The sequence below is a fragment of the Natator depressus genome, chromosome 11 (genome assembly GCF_965152275.1).
Source record: "Natator depressus isolate rNatDep1 chromosome 11, rNatDep2.hap1, whole genome shotgun sequence".
NCBI classification, from domain to species: Eukaryota; Metazoa; Chordata; order Testudines; family Cheloniidae; genus Natator; species Natator depressus.
Window position 1 is genome coordinate 70,067,208 of NC_134244.1, and position 22,333 is coordinate 70,089,540.

Sequence of the window (22,333 nt, forward strand, 5' to 3'; positions counted from 1 at the left end):
TATTTACTCAGGAGTGCTTCCTTTAGGGAGCACATTACACACGTGTTCCCATAGCCTGCATTGGCTTCCAATTTGTTTCTTGGTGCAATCCAAGGTGTTGGTTTTGATATATAGCCTCTAAATGGTCTGGGGTCCTTGTTATCTCACAGACTGTCTCTGACCCCTCATGTGACACTAAGATCAGCAGAGGTGTTTGAGCTAACAGCCCCCGGTATAAAGCAAGACTGCCAGTGGCAGGACATTTTCAATGAAGAATCTTCAGTGTTGGAACTTATGTGGCCCAGTCTGATAGAGTCTCCATTTGTTGATCTTCAGAACATGCTGGAAAGCCTGTCTGGTTTCCAAGTCTTCCTCAGAGAGAGGTTTGAGTGGGTTGAGAAGGAAGAATTTCATTTAGGAGGTTTTTGGTATTGATACTGGTTCAACTCAATTTTGCATGTGCATCTAAAACACATGTTGTACATGCAGCTAGAGTCCTGGACAGGCACATTTAAATAAACTGTATAAAACAAAATGTTTGGGAGATGACAGTCGTGCCCCTTCCCACTTTCTGGGAAATGGCTTTTCACATATTCTGTGTTTTACTGCTGACCTGCTCACAATTCCACCCTAAAGGACCTGCATATCTCACCCCCTTACACTCTTTCCACAGAGGACAAATGCATGGGACTCCATTTGTGGCCAGTCAATGATGCTTCCTAACACTGTGGAAGGACTGCTCTTGAAATGATGTCCAGCACTTTCAGCTTCTCCTGGTCCTGTGTGAAAGAGACTGGAGAGAATGTCTTTACTACAGTACTTCCTAAAGCTTTACCTCAATGCTGCCTTGAGCATCCTTACATGATGTACTCTATTTGTGGACCAGAGTCAATCATTCTCCCTCCTCCCCCATCCCAAGCCTGCAGGCAGCCACTGGTAGCTTCACATCAGACAAACTATACTATGAAACGGTGAAACCCACGTAGCTCTGTTTTCCTTAACAAATGTATCTTAAAATCAACCTTTCCTTGCATCATATCTTCTGTAAGTAGTGTTATTTTGGGAACCATGCCTGTCAGAGAGAGACAGAGTTTGTGTTTAATTTCTCTTATTTAGCCTTTTTTTGTGGGGGGAGCAATCTCATAGACTTTAAGGTCAGAAGAGACCATTGTGATCACCTCTTGCAGAATGTTTAACCCAGCCTTTCAAAGTGAAAAGACAGGGCATCTGTGGACGTGGGGAGCAAAGAAAGCTTTTGATGGGGCTACAGAGGTTCAAACAGGAGAATTTTAGCAGCTGGGAGGAAAGAGAAGGATGTCCAACTCCTCCATACTCTAAATGGGTTCTTATACTGCCCTCATCACCACAATATCTGATCACCTTCCAGAAGTGCATTAAGTGATATGAGTGACACAGCATACATGACTGACATCTGTCATCTGTTTGTTCTCCCATCCCCTCAGCAGAGGGAGAAGTGTACGCGGCAACATTAAAAAAAAAAAAAGTAAAATATTTATATATATATGCACACACAGAGCTATATGTTTATGTTAGAGCAGGAGTTCTCAAACTTCATTGCATCGCGATCCCCTTCTGACAAAAAAAAAGTACTATATGACCCCAGGAGGAAGGGGACTGAAGTCTGAGCCCGCTCTAGCCACGCTGCCCCAGGTGGGAAGGCCAAAACCCAAGGGCATCAGCCCAAGGCTGGGGGGAGGGCTGAAAACTGAGCCCCGACATCCAGAGCTGAAGCTGTCGGGCTTGGGCTCGGGCTTCAGCCCCAAGCCCCAACAAGTCTAACACTAGCCCTGGCGACCCCATTAAAATGGGGTCGCAATCTACTTTGGGGTCCCAACCTACAGTTTAAGAACTGCTGTGTTAGAGAAAGCCAAAGGCAAAAGAAGAGTGCCTTACATTCAGAGCAGAAGGTGATGAGGTTTGTATTCACCCTTCATTTGTTGCCTGATTTTATGGGAGATTAATAGATAATATGGGTTATAGGCTCGCCATTAATCTGATCAGAAGATAATAAGGTTCCTGTCCCAGAATCAGGCTACACAGAATCTGCCGGGACTCTCAGGATGTCTGACAAGAAAACTCTCACTGAGAACAAAATGCAGCCTTAAGCTTTTTATTGAAATAAATGGAATAGTAATTTAATAGTAATCAAATAATAATCGAATAATCCATCAATTACAAAATCAATAATATTGTTGTAGCAGGATATGTGGTATTATATACTATAAAGGTTTCTTGATTAATATACTCACACCCTTCCTTGATAACCTGATGATAGGAGACAAAAGACCAGCCTTGCCTCTGGCATGCCAAGAGAGCTCGATGGTTCAGGTTCCTCAAGTCTTGAGTGGGAGGTGAAGAACTTAGAAGAAGCTACAGCTAAAAGCTGCTGAAAGACTGTAGAAGCTAACTTAAAGTTTACTTAAAACTATCCATTAAGAACTAACAAGGATGAACTACCAATGAACAAGCTGAACCTACCCAACATGGTGGGTTGCCCCTTTTATAGGGCCTGATCCCTAAGTGCCCTCTTCCCTAAATGCCCTCCTCAAAACTTAATTTCCTCCCTATGAAAACGTTAGGGTTCCCTTACTCTATAGGCTGGCATGGTCGTGAGTATTAATGACATATTCGTAACTATTAGTGACCATTAGCTCATCCTCACCTCTGCTATTTCTGTCCTAACCTGGTTGTTTCCATGTCATTTGTGCTGTACCTGTAAAGTCTGAAAAAGGCCATGAACTTGGGTGGCCTTACCTACCAACTAGCTCTAAACATGCCCATTTATCTATGTTAAAGGTCACAAACATATATACTGTATGCTTTAGCTCATCACCACCCATTTAGGGTAAAGGTCTCAAACATAAGTATGTTCACTTGCCTTAGCTTAACATACAGGATGTTGCCTGTAGGTTCCTTGAGTTACAGCTAACATACTCTAATACAACCATCCAAAATACTCTAATACAAATTGATAAACCCATTATAATAACAAACAACAAACCTATAATATAACAAATGATTAAACTCATAAGAAAAGATATATAAGCAAGCAAGCAGGATAGCCTTATAGGCTACACACTGCTGTGTGAGTTAGTTCCACAGTCGTGGGCTGGCATCTCTAGAACAGATGAGCTTTACAAGTATGTAGAATGTTCCATTGTGGTAGAGGAATGAAGTTTTCAGCCACGGTCCTCATCCCTTACCTCTCCCCAGCCAATCTACTCCCACCTGTTTTCTAAATGAAACCCAGGACAGTTTACCATGAAGGGTGGACTGGGAGAAAACACTACTTATCCCTCTGACTCTTTTCTACTGTTTGTTCCCAGTGTTATCCTCTCTTCCTGCATTTTCTAGCATGTGTCTGCAGGCCCTGCTCAGAGGCTAGAGGGGTATGTGGCAAGCAAGAGGGAGTGTGGGTCAGTGGGCGAGGTGAGTGGAGTGGGAAATATGAGAAATTAAGCAGGCCTGTGGGAGAGAGAGGGAGCGAGTGGGATGGGGGAGTGGAGATATTGGTGGGGCCATGAAAGATGAGTGACCATGTTGGGGTGGAGGACGAATGGGTAAGTGCAGGAGGATGAGAAAGAAGGGAGGCACTAGTGATTCTCTACCCCCTCTGCCCGATGGAGCTTCTATGGCTCACTAGGACGGTGAGCCACGAAGCTGTGAGTGTATGAGCTGCTGGCTCCTCATGTGCCAGCCTGCAGATCTCAGGTTCTGGATGGCCCCTGAGCTGTGTGAAGGACCAGTAAGCCTTAGCGTGTGGAGGGGAACTCATGCTATGGCTCAGAGCAGACTGACTTCCCTCCTGCTAGTGGTTTCTCCTTCTGCTTTCAGCCTCCAAACCCCATGATAAAGTCACCCAGCCACTATAACTCATAACATCCAGCTCTCCATCCAGCTCACCCACTTTCCTGCTCACCCCATCCAACCCCATAACCTATCTCATGTCCCACAACAGCACTTTTTCCTCAAGACTCCACGTCCATAGTAGAGTGTCTGGCTGTTGGCTTTCTTTTGTGAAACTCAACTCAGGAGTAACACAACTACTAGGTGAATAATTTGTTATATTTAAAATTCTAGTGTCTAACTTACGTCCAAGAGGTGGTGAGTAAAACTGTGAAACCAAGTATGATTACGATTATTTTACACCAGATGAACCCAATTAAATGTCACAGAACAGGGTTAAACTTCAAACTAGGAGGATTTTAAAATGTTTCTTGTGCAAAAGTTATTAAATATTTTACTAAAGGCCATCAAAAATGCAATTGTCCCATGATGAGTTATTGTTCCAAATTTTGAGAAAAAAAATCATTCATTAACATGTGTAACAGAGGGAAGTTAACAGAGGGAAGGCTAATTAAGTTACTGACAAATATAAAAACAGCTGGAAAACTACACTACAAAATACATACATGAAGGAATTGTGAAGATGCAGGGACAGTTTAAAATAAATTCTAAGTACGGAATATAAAGAGAAAATGCAACCACCCAACCAAGCCTTAATTCAAACATTGTTAGAGAACTGAATTATTTGATTTCAACACTAGTATTCTCCTTCCATTGAGATCTTTATTGTGGCATGGGTTTACCAAGACAATTTCTTTCATTTATTATATCCAGCCTTGCAAAAATCTTTAAAAATATTGTGAACTGAAATATTGAGAGTGAAGCCTATCTTTAATATTCGGAATCAATAAATCTTTCCAATGCCTCATTATTAAAGAGCTATAGTCAAACAAAACAACAAAACAGTGTCTTCAGATGAAGTCTACAGTTATTAGATAATGCTGCTGATTTAATAACAATATTTTAAGTTAGATCTAGTTTAATTTGTGAAATTCTTAATTTATTTGATCTGTGTTACAAATATATGCACACATATACAGGATATACAGGTTCTATGAACTCCATGTGTATATCTGAGTATGCACATATTTAGATGGACACTTGTGTATATAAATAGCCAGATTAATACACTGCCTTCATTCTCTAAGATGAACCAAAGGTGGCACCACAAATTCATTTTTCAGTGCAAACGAAATAATGCAGTAAGATATGGTTAACTTTATTACAGTCAACAGGACAAATCTATTTATCTTCTGTAGAAGGCGGCACAGGTATAGATTCAGTTATCCTTTCAGTAAATCTGGTATTGGGTACAATAAACTCCAGAAATGAAGCATATGCATTTAAAAAAAAAAAGGAAAAGTACCCTTCTGTTGTATTCTCTTACATCCAGGAGGCAAACACTGACATCAAGTGCTAAACCTCCATCAGAATATCTGACACCTGGGGACTAAACGGTGCTCAGATGCAGTCAGTGCGACATGCTAGCCCCCTGGAGTGTGGCAGTGTGACAACTGCAACACACGCACTTCTGAAGGCAACTTAAAAGGTTGGACTAGCTGGGCAAGGTAGTCCAGGCTCCTTCTCATGTCTGAAATCTGCTCTACTGATATAGAGACTACCAGTGGTCACATTGCTTTCGCCAAGCAAGTATTTCTTAATTGTTCAGTGTGATTATCAGCTCTTACATTTAACACCCATCACTGTTAACTTTTCTTTCTAAACCATTTAAACTTTTTTCTAACCCATTTGACCCTGATCATATGGATGCAATACAAAAACAACCTTAGTTTTCTTTTAGGATAACAAACCATAGTGAGAGGATCTTCTGTATGCTGACCTAAGATTTGTAGATAAAATATTGTATTAGTCATGGAAAAACATACACTTACCCAATAGACCGACTCCTTTAGATACATAAGGAAATTAAGCAGCCTCATTTGGAACAGAACTCTCAAAACAATAAGAGCAATAATGTTATAGCCCCAAGAATTCACAGTTAGGTGTAAAAGAAGACAGCAGTTTGCTGGGTTAGCTTATGATTATGGAAAGAACATTGATAATTACAGTAAAGTACCCAGAGGGTCAGATTTACTGGTTTATCAAAAGCTAAACACACAATACAGTCTAATGAAAATGATGGAAGAAAAGTTTGGGAGGCTTAAATTTCCCACCGTTTGAAAGACTTCGAAACTCCTGAGGCAGCCTTGGCAAGTACAAAAGTTACCAAGCTCACTGAATTTTTGGCACTTTTTGGTCAGACTTCACATTTACCTGACATATGCTAAAATGGTGCCTGAAATTTGGCTCCTAGAAGTCCATAAATAGTAAAAAGTGCTAAGACCCAGCAAGCTCCCCTTGAAGCAAATAGTCTTGAAAATCAGGACATAAATTTAGATGCCTAAATATGTATTTATGTGCCTAGTTTTAGATACTCATTTTTTAAAATCTTAGTCACAGTTTTGATATATGGATGCTTTGTACACAAAAGGGAACAAAATAGCCTACCTTGTGGAGTCTGAAGAGGGTTTCATACGTCCCTGGCTACTCTCCTCCCAGACACTGTTTGCTAACTCGTTGCCAATGGATGACATCACCTTGATGAGTTCTATAGGCCAATCATCCAGGTCAAGTGACCGTACACGTGACAAGTGCGTGCCAAGGTTCCGGTGTATACCTGAGCATTCGATACACATGAGGGCTCCCAGATTCAGACTGGCCCAGTCAGGGTCTACAGGAAGATAGACACAAACAATCACTAAAAAAAACAAAACAAAATTCCTTGTGACACATTCTAAACCTCTCTCAGAGCTGAAGAACTTATGAATAATGATTTTGGCTGGGGAAGCAAGAGGAGTAATATTCAGGTCTCTTGGTCTCACAGCACTGTTAGGAAGCCTGACAGGAAGTGGAGGCAAAAGTTTGGTCCCTAGGTCTAGCCCTCTCAATGTGACATTCCTCCTACAGACCGTAACTGAGTTGACAAGAAGTAGTGATGGGCTCAAAGGAAGGCGCATGCAACACTCCAACAGACAAAGGGAACCTGTGATTCTAAAGAGAAAAGAAGCAGTAGGGAAGATAAAAAGACGGTAGCAGGTAGCTCAGATGAAGTGGTAGAAAAAGCCACTCCTTGGGTATCTGGAACCACTTGTAGACAATTACTACAAAGGAAAAAGTTACTTGATACAATGTTGCTGTTGCTAACTATCTCAACTCCCTTAATAACCATCTATATCATCACCTACTTAGGACTTATACATCTAACATGCTGTGGGGTATGGTTCATCTCTAAGATCAGGGAGATAAGTACTAAGATGAAAATGTGCAATTTTTTTTAAGTGTACTAGGAAGAACAATTCTACAGAAAAAAAAATTACCGCCCAAAAGACAAGGCTATGACAAACCTGGCAAAAGCCAAGAAATTCAAAGTCATTTCTCAAGATGTTTCATGTTTGTCACCATGCTATGTTATTTAAATGCAAGTTTGTCTGAACCTCTCTTGAACAAACATTAATTTTAACACATGCAATGAAACACTTCCGAGGGAGGATTTTTGGAGGTGCTTTTCTTGATGTCAGATCTTGTCTACCTTTCTTTTCCTGGGAGACACTATGGAGCTCTGAAGAGCTAGTATATCACGATATCAAGCAGGAAAAACCTGGTTCATAGGGCAGGAGATTTCTTTTCACACTGTAAATTTTAACACTGGTCAGAAAATGGGATTCCCTCACTGGTGTAAGAAATTTCCATTTCAGTAAGAATGATTTTTTCCTGAATTTTCTGCAACAGAAACTGAACATTTTTCTGCAACTGAAAGCTGCCAAAACCTGAAAATATTTTCTGGTTTTCTGCCAAAAAATTTGGGTATTGGACAAAAATTCAAATATTTTCAAGGAAGGCAGACACTTTCCATAAATTTTTTTGTTTAATTGAAAACCCAATTTTCCCTTGAAAACTGTTGATGGAAATGTTTTGAACAGCCCTAATAAAGAATTTTAAAAAAAATTAAGTTCAAACAGAAGAATAGAATTATTTGTTAAAGCTTCATTGTCACTCCTAGTCCTTTGATTAAGTGTTGAGAAAGCTCAGTACAAATCTTAGATTTCCAATGAGTCCTGTGAAAATAAGGAAGACAAGACTTGCTATTCCTTTCATGCATTCTTTGTACATCATACAGGATCTACAAAAGGCACAAATTGTTTTCCCTCCCTCACCCTCCAATCATCTTTAATAGATAATTTTCATGTCTCCAACAGTACATAGGGGGACTTGTGTAGTATTGAAAGCTAGCTGAAAAGATTAAAAGAAAGTAATTGTTTAAGGTCTAAATTAGTAAGAGAATGTGTGTTAAATTACAATTTACAAACGATTGCAACTTGGAATAAAATCTCTTTCACTGACCTGCCAAAGCATGAGTTCAGGGTTCTGTGTTTCTCCGCCAACACTGATGATATTGCTAACAGCCAAAGGGGAAACTGCAGCTCCATACTCTATTTTAGGCCTTGTGACACTCAGAAGTGAGGATATATAAAGTTTCTTTTCTGACTACATGAGCAAGCAGAGTGGGAATGTGGATCTATATAGGCAATTATCTCAAAGAACCAAAGTTCTTCAGACGTATCTGCACTGAAAGATTATCAAGTAGTAATACATTATAAAGGAGGTGGTTCTGAGGAGTATTTGTTAAATAAAAATGGCAAGACAGCTCTTCTGTACTGGGCATCATATCAAATAACCAGATTAAGTGAACAAAGGTGCAAAAAAACTGAACAGAACTCCAAATATCAGCATTATATATTTCTGTGACAGTCATATGTCAAGTATGCGGTAAAATTTGCTTGAGACCTAACAGAATATGGCTCAGCATCCTCAAGTTTGGAGTTAAGACCATAGCAAGATTTAATACACAGTCTCACTCATTTAGAGACTCTGAGTACAAAAAAAAAAAAAGGAGTACTAGTGGCACCTTAGAGACTAACCAATTTATTTGAGCATAAGCTCTCGTGAGCTACAGCTCACTTCATCGGATGCTGTAGCTCACGAAAGCTTATGCTCAAATAAATTGGTTAGTCTCTAAGGTGCCACAAGTCCTCCTTTTCTTTTTGCAAATACAGACTAACACGGCTGCTACTGTGAAACCGCTCTGAGTACAGGTGGACTTCCCTTAGATCTATCCCCACAAGCCACAGACTGTATCCAAGATGGGCAAATATGTTTGTTCTACAAATGCACTCTCTTTCCTCATCCACACCATGTAATCTAGCCTCCCAGGATAGTATGTCAGACTTATGAAAAACTATTAGCACATTTATAGAGTGTTGTAAATGAACATATGAAACCATCATAGGCCTTGATTCAGCAAAGTACTTAAGCATTTGCTTAACCCTCAATGAAGTAAATGGGATTTAAGCACATATATAAGTGCTTTGCTGAATCAGGGCCTTAAGTGAAGAATTTACAGTATTTTCTTATGAAACACTGAGAACCTGTCCTCAGGTCTTGTATCTCTCAGACTCTTCTTTGCAGAAGTGATTGCCTTTAAAAATGTCTCCAGGCTCTGATGGAAAGGAGAACATTCTGCAAGAAACTCAAAAGGTGGCTTCAGCAGATTTATTTGCACAAAAATTACATTAAGGAAATATTTAGCTTAGTCTTCTCAGAGATCTTTTAATAATTGCACATGCCAAGACTAAAGATCTCTGTGATGGCAGGAAGACAGGAGTCCTAGACTGTCTTTGAGCATTGCTAAATTCACCTTCCCTATCCTTTGCTGAAGAAGTATTCATAAGAAATATTTATGAAGAATCTACTTCCACGGACAATGGTAGTAACATCAAAGTAGCATACCAAATTCTAATATAATCAAGAAGCCACTGGAAATCTTTTCAGGACGGTATGCTGAGTTTCAATAGCTAGAAAATATGGTCAGATATGAAGATTACAGATCTTAAGTGAGTAGATATGGACAGACTTAAGAATGAGATGGCTGAGGTCCTTGGAAATGACCCCAAGAAAACCAAGGCTGTTGACCTCAGTTCCAACAAGAAAACAAAGAAAGAAACAGGACTGAATTAAACAATCAATCCATTCCCTCAAACAAAGTTTTGCATGCTTGGAACAAATGGTCTGATTTTTTTCATTCTATGAAAAAAAAGCAATAGTGTTCTTGTTGACCTTTGTTTCAATGTACTCTTCTGAATAATTGTTCTCAAATGAATTTAAAGGCAGACATCAGGAACTGATTGGTGAATGGTATGGAGTTCATCATGTGTGATGCTGTAAAATAAAAATAAGAACATAGAAAAGCTCTATTCTGAAATTTAACATAGCAGAAGTGCCACTGACCTTTGCACCTCCAGCACGCCACATGAAAGTGAGTATTTCCCTTGTAATTTCATGTCATGCGTTGCAAAAAAGGTTCATCACTGATACAGGGTTAAAAACATATCTATCAAGTAGAGCTCGATAACTGACAATACACTTGCCGTCTTTTTCAGAAGGTGCAAATCAAAAAGACTTTTTGGACCAAACATGCTTCACTCCCTGTTGATACCGCCAATAATCCTGGGGTTAGAGTATTGTAAAAATACTCAAAACCATTGGTATGGACATGATTGGTTCTCTTCTCCTTTTTGGATACAGCAAGACAATGCTAGAATGAGCCAAAGGTCTCTAACTGTTCAAGCAGAGCTATATTTATTGGACGAGCCATTCTTCCCTTTCGTTTTTTCTCCAGTATGTCAAAGAGCAAATATGACCTCTGTAGAACTATTGGTATTTCCAGATTAAAAGCTTCAGCACCCGTATAAGAAGTTCTGAAAACTTTTGAAATTCACAAGAGATAATGGTGATACAAATACTTCTGCATCAAGTTGAAGTAGATGCTCAGAGTCATTATCCCTGCCAAGAAGTTCCTCCTTCTCTTCACCTGGAAGAGAACCACAATCAGATTGGTCATCATCTAAAAAAATGGCATTAATACCAAGGTGTTAACTGTCCCAGCTCCTTTGGATTAGATGATTTGCACTGTGCTGAACTGCTACCACATCCATTCTTCTTTCTTTTTTCTTCATTATGATCTTGGAAACTCTAAGCTCACTGGACCCCTGGCTCTCGGGAGCTTCTCTGAAGGCGTTGGACTGGACTCAGATCTATCCTTTGATCTCCCCTTAGGCCTCTTCATGGAAAGAGCCAAAGCACTTTGAGGCACAGACTTAGCTGGGTTTTCCTCAGCAACACTACTTGTCTTATGTGGCTCCTCAAGAAGGAAGTCAAAGCAGGGATTCCAATTCCTTTCATACCCTCTGGGATAAGGCAACACAAGCTGTGCACTGCCACAGCAGTGTCCTTCTGAGACACAGCAAGTACTCTGGTCTGGCAATGACATCTGAGTCATGCAAAAGGTGCAGTGTTTGCGGCCAGCCTTCTGCCCTGGGACAACTAGTCCATCACTCTGTGCTGACATGGGAACAGAATAGAAGGTGTCATAAATATAAAGGGAAGGGTAAACCCCTTTAAAATCCCTCCTGGCCAGAGGAAAAATCCTTTCACCTGTAAAGGGTTAAGATGCTAGGATAACCTCGCTGGCACCTGACCAAAATGACCAATGAGGAGACAAGATACTTTCAAAAGCTGGGAGGAGGGAGAAAAACAAAGGGTCTGTGTCTGTCTATGTGATGCTTTTGCCGGGGACAGAACAGGAATGGAGTCTTAGAACTTAGTAAGTAATCTAGCTAGATATGCGTTAGATTATGATTTCTTTAAATGGCTGAGAAAATAAGCAGTGCTGAATAGAATGAATATTCCTGTCTGTGTGTCTTTTTTGTAACTGAATTTCTTTTTACCAAAACCTTCCCCAGGAAGTGAGGTGCAAGGGTTGGGAGGATTTTGGGGGGGAAAGACGTTTCCAAACAACGTTTTCCCAATAAACCCAGATAAACGTTTGGTGGTGGCAGTGGAAGTCTAAGGGCAAAGGGTAAAATAGTTTGTACCTTGGGGAAGTTTTAACCTAAGCTGGTAAAAGTAAGCTTGGGGGGTTTTCATGCAGGTCCCCACAGTACACATCTGTACTGGGGAAGGTTTGGTAAAAATCCTCACCAATTTGCATAGGTGACCACAGACCCAAACCCTTGGATCTTAGAACAATGAAAAAAGCATTCAGTTCTTGAAAAGAAACATTTTAATAGAAGAAACAGTAAAAAGGATCACCTCTGTAAGGTGGTAAATACCTTAGAGGGTAATTAGATTCAAAACACAGAGAATCCCTCTAGGCAAAACCTTCAGTTACAAAAAAGACACACAGACAGGAATATTCATTCTATTCAGCACAGCTTATTTTCTCAGCCATTTAAAGAAATCATAATCTAATGCATATCTAGCTAGATTACTTACTAAGTTCTAAGACTCCATTCCTGTTCTGTCCCCGGCAAAAGCATCACACAGACAGACACAGACCCTTTGTTTTTCTCCCTCCTCCCAGCTTTTGAAAGTATCCTGTCTCCTCATTGGTCATTTTGGTCAGGTGCCAGCGAGGTTATCCTAGCTTCTTAACCCTTTACAGGTGAAAGGATTTTTCCTCTGGCCAGGAGGATTTTAAAGGTGTTTACCCTTCCCTTTATATTTATGACAGAAGGGCACTGATAAAACCTAAGTCCAAAGCTGCTAAAGAGCCAGGCTGATGGAACCAAGCAGTGACTATTCTTAACCAATAAAACAACACAAAAGTAGTAACACCAATAGAACCTACATCACTAAAACGAGCTGCTAACAAGGTAACTGATGAGAACATTGAAAAAACAGGATGAATGAGGATTCTGATCATGAAGCTGTTGATGGTAGTTGAAAGGAATTGAAGGCTGGTTGCAGGATGCAATCTCTTATGTATCCCATTGCTTCTGAATATTTGGATTTGTGAGGGTGCAGACTTGGCCTGTAATAGCCATTGCTTTCCAAAGTGTTCTGAGCTCTAATGTTTAGAGTGCATACATGCCAGAAGTGGAAACCTACAAAAGCAAGGCTTGAAGAAAGAGACCGTGGCAGGCCCAGGAAGGCAAAATGCTGTTTAAAAGATGCTCTCTCAGAATGCATGCTTGAAGAATACCTTTTCAAAATAAAAGCTTCACATTTAATGGTGACCTTGAAATTGAGACTTTTAGCCACTTGCCCCTCCCACAGAACTTCTGAGCTAAGCCTTTGAGTACACTAATAACTGACTGGTTGAACCTTAGCAGCAAGGTCTAGGAGGTAGACCTGTGAAGGTATCATATATCCCCTTCTAGCCTGTTCTGGGCAACTGGAGTGAGGTTTTAGTGAAATCCTACAAAGTAAAAGACAGGAGCAGGAAAATAGAATTTCACAATGTAGTATTCTGAATGAACAAAATACATATTTAGGCGGTTTCTCAGCACTCCTATAGAAATGAGCTATTTTTGTATGTATATTTTATATATTTCACTTGAGCTCTATCAGTCGCTGAGTAAATCTCAACATCGATAACCATAATAATAGGAAAGATCTTTTAATAAACAATTGTTTTAGTCTGTCTATGATGGAATATATCCTAAAGCAACAAACCCATTAGTTTATCATATATAGTCCTTTTTTTGGATTACTGGCTTATAAAATGTAAAGTCCCTATGAAAAGTATCTGTAAAATTTACATCAAAGACCTGTGCAGAGCAGGTCAGTGCACTGCCTTGACGGTACCTAAATTAGGGTCCAGAGCTCTAGTACTCAGTGTCCAAGACAATTAGGCCAACACTACACAACCAGCATGCTCAGCTCCTCGGGGGATGAAGCAACTGGCATTACTCTTGACCCACTCTCAACAACCTATGAATATCTGATAGATTTCAATGGAAGTAATGTCAAACCTTCCTTAATTGCAAGGAGGCGTTGGTATGAACTGGGCCCTCTGAAGGGGCAATGATAGGGAGAAAACAAAGAGGATCTTAGTGGACTCTACTCACATTTTTAAAAAGTAAAAAATTTCTTTCTAAAGCAACAGGGACATTTAAATGTTTTCTTTATACATTATCTTTCTATTCTAAATGTCCAGTTGTCTTTTGATACCCACATCCCCTCCAAGTCAAGTGAGGAAGAAGCAGGTTGATGGGATAGGGTTATGGTGAGTTTCTTGGTGAGTTATTGAGATCAATTTTATTGGTCATTATATGGACAGTGAATTAAGTGTGTGAAAGCTTCTGCATTACTGTATGAATTGTTTTAAGTCTAGGGAAGGTGCTAAAAAGATTTAAGTAGATAACTACATAGACAAGTTTATAAAACAACGTGTCTATAAAATATCAGTTTTAAGATAAAAGCACAAAAAGGCAACAGAAATTACTAAATTTTCATTTTTGGTCCTTGTACAATTAAAAAAAATGAGTATGATTTTCAAACGTAAAAGAAATAAGAATTTTCAAATACCCTTTCGTCCTATTTCTCCAATTGATTGTTTCTCAGCTGGGACCTTGTATTGTTAAGTTTTAGCCCTGAGCTAATTTTTATAGCTGACTTACAAACCCCTAGAAGCAGGGGTAATAAAGAGTAGTGAGAAAACACAGTTACCTTTTCCGTAACTGGTGTTCTTCGAGATGTGTTGCTCGTGTCTATTCCACAATAGGTGTGCGTGCTCGCCATGTCCATCGGTGCCGGAAGTTCTTCCCCTAGCAGTACCCATGTGGGGAGTGCCCCCCCGCAACACCTGGAGTGGCACCTGCCTGGCGCGGTATAAGGGGGGCTGTGCTCCCTGCAACCTCAGTTCCTTCTTGTCAGACAACTCCGACAGAGGGGAAGGAGGGTGGGATGTGGAATAGACATGAGCAACACATCTCGAAGAACACCAGTTACGGAAAAGGTAACTGTCTTTTCTTCTTCGAGTGATTGCTCATGTGTATTCCACAATAGGCGATTCCAAACTATACCTGTTGGAGGGGGGTAGGAGTTCACAAGTTCACGGGATGGAGTACCGCCCTGCCGAACCCAGCATCATCCCTGGCCTGGGAGACGATTGCATAGTGTGAGGTGAATGTGTGAACTGAAGACACGTGGCGGCCCTACAAATGTCCTGGATGGGGATGTGGGCCACGAAGGCAGCTCGTAACAGGAACGGATGCACAAAGTGATCCACTTAGAAAGCCGCTGAGTGGAAATTGGCTGACCCTTTGCACACTCAGCCGAGGCAACGAACAGTTGCAAAGACTTGCTGAACGGCTTGGTCCGCTCGAGGTAGAAAGCCAGAGCTCACCTCACATGGAGCGTGTGGAGACGGCGTTCCTCACTAGTCATGTGAGGCTTGGGGCAGAGGACTGGCAGAAAAATGTCCTGACCCATGTGGTAGGCAGAGACCACCTTAGGGAGGAACGCAGGGTGTGGGGGGAGCTGGACCTTGTCCTTATGAAAAACCAAAGCCAGTCATACCATGGGAAAACACCGTGTGCCCTTACACCAGGGGATGAAAGGCAGATATGGCCGCCAAGTGTACCCTGACTGACGAGGGCGCCAGTCCCTGGGCCCTCAGGTGGAGAAGGTAATCAAGGATAAGCTGGATTGGGGAGGCCGTCAGAGAAACACCCTGGCCTGCTGCCCACCTCGAAAAACAAGACCACTTCGCCACACAGGAGCGGCGAGTGGAGGGCCATCTACTTTCAAGGACGATGCACTGAACCTGTTCTGAGCATGTCCTTTCCTCGCCACCTAGCCACTGAGCAGCCACACCGTGAGGTGAAGCATTGCTAGGTTGGGATGGAGGAGGCGGCCCTGGCCCTGGCCCTGAGAGAGCAGGTCCAGGCGGAGCGGCAACTGCCATGGGGGAGCTACCGCTAGCCCTGAGAGGGTCCCGTACCAGTGCTGTCTGGGCCACGCCGGGACAATGAGAACCCCCCTGGCTTTGTCCGTCTTTATTTTCTCCAGGCCCTGCTGATCAGAGGGAACGGGGGAAAGGTGTAGAGGAGCTGGCCTGACCAGGACAGGGTAAAGGCACTGGAGATAGCGCCCCTCCCCGGAGCAGAACCAGGGGCAACGTCGGTTCTGCCAGGTCGCAAATAGGTCCACCTGGGGAGTACCCCACCTTTGGAAGAGCTGGTGAGCCACTTCCAGGTGTAGAGACCACTTGTGCTGAGAGGAAAAATTCCTGCTCAAGCGAGCTGCCCTCACATTCCAGGCCCCCAGCAGGTGGAAGGCTTTTAGGTAAATGTCGTGGGCTATACAGAAGTCCCACAGACTGAGGGCTTTGTGGCAGAGGATCGGGCCCCACCTTGCCTGTTGATATAGAACATTGAGGCCGTGTTGTCCATGAGGACTCTGACTACCTTGCCCTCCAGGTGCGAGCGGAAGGTCATACACGACAGTCGCACTGCCCTGAGTTCCTTGACGTTTATATGTAAGGTCAGGTCTTGAGCCGACCACAGGCCTTGGGTCTGAAAGTTCCCCACATGGCCTCCCGAACCCAGGTCTGACGCGTTGGACACCAGCTCCAATGACAGGCTCCGGTCCCTGAACGGGACCCCTTGGAGCATGTTGTTTGGGGTGGACTGCCACTGCAGGGAGGTGATCACTGAGTTCGGCATGGTGAGGACTTTGTCCATTCTGACAGTGGCCTAGGAGAACTGCGAAGCCAGCAAGAGCTGGAGGGGCCTCATTCTGAGTCTGGTGTGACGGACCACATATATGCACGCAGACGTGACCCAGCAGTTGCAGGCAAGCCCTGGCTGTCATCACCGGGAACCGTGTGACCGAGTCGATGAGCCCTTTCAGGGTCTCGAACCTGTCTGGTGGGAGAGAGGCCCTAGCCGACATTGTGTCCAGTAGCACCCCGATAAACTCTATGCGTTGGACCGGGACTAATGTGGACTTGGCGTTGTTTATCAACAGGCCCAGGGCAGTACATGTGGACAAGAGGAGCGCCACATGATCCCTCACCTGCGACCGGGAGGTGCCTTTGACTAGCCAGTCGTCCAGACATGGGAATATTTGGACCCCCTGGCGTCTGAGGTAGGCCGCTATCACCGCCATACACTTAGTATAGACCCTGGGGGCAGTGGACAGACCAAACGGTAGCACCGTGAATTGGTAGTGACTCTGTCCCACCACGAAACGGAGAAAGCGTCTGTGCCGCTCGAATATGTGGATGTGAAATTACGCATCCTGTAGATTGAGGGCACTCTACCAGTCCCCAGGATCCAGGGAGGGGATGATGGAGGCCAAGGAAACCATGGGGAACTTGAGTTTCACCATGTAGTGGTTTAGGCCTCGCAGGTCCATGATGGACCTGAGCCACCCTTTGGCCTTCGGGATAAGGAAATATCGGATGTAAAACTCCTTGGGCACCACCTCTATAGCTCCTAGGTCCAGGAGCCGCCCCACCTCCTGCTCGAGCAGAGCCTCGTGAGAGGGGTCCCCCAGGAGGGACAGGGGCGGAGGGCAGTTGGGCGGGGAGGAGGTAAACTGAAGGGTATAATCTCAGGAGATGGTTGTTGAGGACCCACTGGTCTGAGGTGAGCCGCGACCATTCCGGGAGGAAAGCAAACAACCGATTGGAGAAAGGAAGCTTCACTGGGGGCAGGTCCCTGCTGAGAACTGGTGGGGTACCCCCGAGCGTCCTGTCAAAAACACCTTTTGCCTGCCTGCTTGACCTTAGAAGACTCAGGCTGGGGGGCAGGCTGCCATTGCCATTGCGGGCGCTTTCTGTAGTCCCACTGCTTTTTGTGGGCAGCCTCGTACTTCAGGAGGACAGCCTGGGTGGGAGCCTGCTGCAGCTTGAACTTGGGTTTTGCTGGAGGAGGGACATAGAGGCCCAAGGTCTGGAGGGTCATGCGGGAGTCTTTCATGCCATGCAGCCTTTTGTCTGTTTCCGCAGCAAACAGAGCCTTCCCGTCAAAAGGGAGATCCTGCATTGACGACTGCGCTTCCCTGGAGAGCCGAGAGAGCAGAAGCCATGATGCCTGTCTCATGGACACCGCTAAGGCCATGGACCGTGTGGCCGTGTCCGCTGCATCCAAAGCGGCCTACAGGGATGCCCTTGCGGCCGCCATCCCTTCCTCCACGAGTGCCTTAAACTCCTTCTTATCGCATTCCCGGAGAGAGTCTTCAAACTTGGGGAGGGATTCCCAGAGGTTAAACCCAGGAGAAGCTGATGGTTTGCTACTCGAAGCTGAAAGCTTGACGATGAATAAACTTTTCTCCCAAAAGTATCCAGCCTCCAAGAGTCTTTGTTCTTGGGGTTTAGGGCTGGTTGCTCCTGCTGCTCCCTGTGGTTGACCGACTCGACCACCAAGGAGTTGGGCGCCGGGTGGGTATACAGATACTTGTGTCCCTTCATGGGTACAAAGTACTTGCGCTCCGCCTTTTTAGAGATGGGAGCCAACGAGGCTGGTGTTTGCCACAGGGCATTTGAAATTCTTACTACCTGTTCATGGAGCAGCAAGGCCACCCTGCCTGGTGCTGAAGGGGACAGCACATTGAAAAGGGAGTCTGAGGGCTCTTCCATCTCCTCAGCGTGGAAGTGGAGGCTCGCTTCCACCCTTTTTTTGGAGGTCTTGGTGGGCCCGGTAGTCCTCCTGCGTGACGGAGGAGGGTGGGGATGCAATCAGCTCCTCCGGATGGGACGAGGCCAGTGAGGTGCTTTGGGTGTTATCCGGCACTGGAGGATCCACCACCTGGTCGGACTCCGGGCACGATTCCGAGGACACAGGTCCCACCAACCTTTTTTCTGGCGGTCTAAAGATGGACGCTGACGGTGCTTCTGAGGCCCCGGCCACTGAGTGAGCCCCCACCGGGGGCCATGGTGCCCACTGGGTTGGCCACAACGCTTGGTGCCATTGCGCTTGCTGAGACACCGGCGGGGCTGGCTGTTCGGGCTGGCTAGCTTGGCCTGTAGACTGGCGGCTGTGAGGGGAGGCCAGGCTGGCGTATGATCCACTGCTGCCTCTGGACCGGGAGAATCAGCAGTACTGGGATCTATGCAGGCCACAGGACCGCGATCTCGATGTGGAGGAGCTGCACCGACGGTAGTAGCTGCTCCGCGAACGGCCTCGACAGGCGGCTCCGTGTTGGCGAGACGCCGGCGATTGAAGCCCAGGGCTATGGTGCCTTGGCAGAGACTTGTAATGGGAGTCCGAGCGGGAATGGCGTCGACGATCGTGCCACGACCGACTGTGGTATCTCCTGCACGACGAGAACTGTTGGCGACGTCTGCCACGGTCCCGTTGATATTCGCTTCGTGAAGACGAGTAGTGCCGGGACCCATCAGGACAGTCTGGCCGGCGTCGAGGGCGATCTACATGGACTGTGCCCTGAACAGTTGCTGGGCGGTGAGCGTTGTCGGGAACGTTCCCTCGACCGAGACCGGCACTGGGCCAGTGGCGACTGCAGTGATCCCAGCGGCGACTTGCCTCTGGAACGTGGGACCGACATCGGTGGAGCTCCGGGCACCGGCATGGACATGATGTCCCTGGCTGCCTGGAGGGCTTCGGGCGTAGATGGCATCTGGAGAGGCCTGCTCCGAAGGGGCCTAGGGCCCGATGGGGATCGAGGACTACCCGACATGGCCACAGCCTCTGTCCCAGACTTCTTTTGGTGCCGTTGTGAAGAGGGAGTCTTTCTGGTCCTCTTGGCATGCCCGTGGACAGGGAATGGTGCTGACTGGACGATGGGACCAGAGGGTCTCTGCGTACCGATGCCACGGTGCCAGGTACTGGTTCGGAGCAGCCTTCCGGTGTGGGGGCCAGCACCGACTCCATCAGGATGGCCCGGAGCCTAATGTCCCTTTCTTTTTTAGTCCGGGGCTTGAAAGACTTGCAGATCTTGCACTGATATGGGTTTCTCCCAAGCAGCGCAAACAATCTGCGTGCAGGTTGCTCTTTGGCATTGAGCGCCTACAAGAGCCACACGACTTAAAGCCTGGGGCGTGGGGCATGCCCTGGCCCAGGCTCAATGACTAACTAAACTAACTGAACTAGTTAACGGACTACAGGTACTACTGAAAAAACGAAGAGTTCTGTGGACGAGCTGCAGCAAAGCTGGAACTGAGCAGTTCCGATGCACCTTCACTGGCGGCAAGAAGGAACTGAGAGTGGGGGAGTGCAGCCCCCCTTATAATGCGCAAGGCAGTTGCCGCTCCAGGGGTCGCGGGGTGGGGGGCGGCGGGAAGCTCCCCCTACGGGTACTGCTAGGGGAAAAACTTCCAGCACCGGTGCCCGTGGCAGGCATGCACACTTATTGTGGAATACACATAAGCTATCACTCGAAGAAGAACAGCACCTCCGAAATTAAACTGGCCAATCCTTTGCTAACTGTTAGTCCGTATATTTAAAAAGAATTCAGAATAAAAAAAAGCACTAAGGGAAGGAAATACAGAATCAATTTTGTAGCATTCCACTGCTAGAGAATGCTTTATTCTCCTCTGTCAGTAATATGAGAAAAGCAGAAAGCTCAAGCAAAGCTTTACATGTCTAACAACACCGCTAGGGCACCTGATTTTTTCCCCTTCTTGGAGGACAACGGTAGCATCTTATGTTGAAAAGAAACACGAAACAAACCCATTTTTTCCTCAACTTCAAAGACAAAACGTATGACCTCATGTTTAATGTGACAGATGAAATACTGGTGAAAAATCAGGGCTTATTATAACATAGCACATATTAATAACAAATTAATGTGAAGTAAACCTGACGAATCAATCTTCATAACGAACACCAAGCTTGCAAAGGTATGTGGAATACAATACCAAGAGGGAAAGAATCAGAACAGGTGTTCACGTAACCCTGGACCAAAGAGAATGCGTAAGCTTTATAAAGCCAAGGATAACAGTCCTTCTATAGCAATGGCTGTACTTACCTTGTGCCTCACAGTCCACACAGTGAGAATTGCCTCTGATGTTTCTTATTGACTGAAGGGCCATGGCCTCATTCTGACTTGTCAGTCGGGACTGTGTATATTTAAAGAAACACACACACAAGAAATAAGAACCCCATTAAAAGGTTTAGACAACACAATTGTCAGCAATGTGAAAAGCAAAAAAATAAAAAATAAAAAAAGAAAGTTCAGATCAGGGTTGAATGAACATGATCAGGGAATTTGACATCTTTAGTTTGCTTCTCAAAGAGTTGATCCTTTGGCATCTTTAAGTACTGCAGCTCAGTGCCTGACTAGCACAGCTACCCATTTTCATCCATATTTCTGACAGCTCAAACTTTTATTGAAGCTCCCTGCATAAAACACAGGAAGTCTGTGCATTTATGAGATATTGGACTGGACTCTGACCAATAATGGGATTGTGTAGAGGAAAGCTGAGCTGAAAAATGAAGCATAGCATTCATGATCACATGTAAAGTACTTTTTGGAGATAAATTATATAACATTATTTATAACCCCCCCCCCTTTTTTTTTTTTTGCTGGTATGTATGCTTGTGTACTTGAAGACTAAGAGATGGTCTGCAAAGGAAGCTGAACTGAAAGCCTTTTATCATCAAAAGATCAGATTTTATCAGATGGCTACAATGGGTGTTTCTTTCCACTGTGGCCTGCCCATAACCTCTACTTTGACCTGGAGAGACAATTGTCCATGTAGAGGTAGCTCGGCCTCAAAACCAGCTAAATCTTGCAATCTCTCCTAGGCAAAAAGTGTTAACTGCACCAAATTATTGCCACTGAATTAAATGAGAGCTCAATCAAATCATATATGTGATAGTTTCAGATATATATGTCTGCTCTGTCAACAGGACACTGAGTCCTGAGATAATCTAATTCATTTCACTTTTGCCTTCCAAGTGCTTCTTGAGCCCTAGTTCCAGAGGTGAATGATAAAAACTTCTCCCAGAAAACCTTGCAAGAAAAAAGTTATATTTGTATGGAGGTTAAGTGTTTTTTTTTTTTTAAAAAAAGACTCTTGCCTTTATATAACCAAAATGTAATTCTCTCTTCAGTTACTGTGTGGTAAATATTCAAACCAGCATTCTTTACCTCCTATTACATTAACATTTTGTATTAATGTTTGCAGCCTAATTTCCATTGTCATCTTGTTATAATGTACTGATCTCAATGAAGACAGGCCACAGAGAAATAAATAGGCAGTGATTTTTCTCCACCTCAGATATAAAAAGTCAATTTTTTAAAAAATGGGAAGTAAATTACATTACAATGATAATTACTGTGGTCTGGTTTACCCTGATTATAGAGGTAATAAAAAAAGCAGTCATGTCAAAATATAGGTCCCGTTCTTAATAACAAAACAGAATATAAATCATTGCAGAAGTTTCTTTACATAGATAGCAAAAGGATCTACAGGTCTATGAAAAGAATCTCCTCGGTCACCTCTTGTTTTCTAGTTATTAAACGTTTGAAAAATCAAGAGGTTCAAGACTAGCAAACTGTCGGCCCTCTACAGAAAGAAACTGTTTGGGTTGGGGGGAGGCATCAGAGTTTACAATAAACTGTTTTGCAGAGAAAGCAGAAGAAATTGCTTCTGCCAAATATGAATGTGATGGGG

The 22,333-nt window shown here is 44.0% G+C and overlaps 1 protein-coding gene across 4 annotated transcripts in view; it reads right to left on the minus strand.

The window, feature by feature from the left end:
- The window catches only part of AGAP1 (ArfGAP with GTPase domain, ankyrin repeat and PH domain 1), a 680,051-nt gene that overhangs the window by 50,246 nt on the left and 607,472 nt on the right, over positions 1-22,333 (minus strand). For all 4 annotated transcript variants that reach the window (XM_074968160.1, XM_074968159.1, XM_074968162.1 and 1 more), the window contains 2 exons: positions 20,683-20,773; positions 6,355-6,577 (listed from right to left, as the gene is read on the minus strand). In XM_074968160.1, the coding sequence (XP_074824261.1) occupies positions 6,355-6,577; positions 20,683-20,773 (314 nt within the window). The remainder of the gene's footprint in view (positions 1-6,354; positions 6,578-20,682; positions 20,774-22,333) is intronic.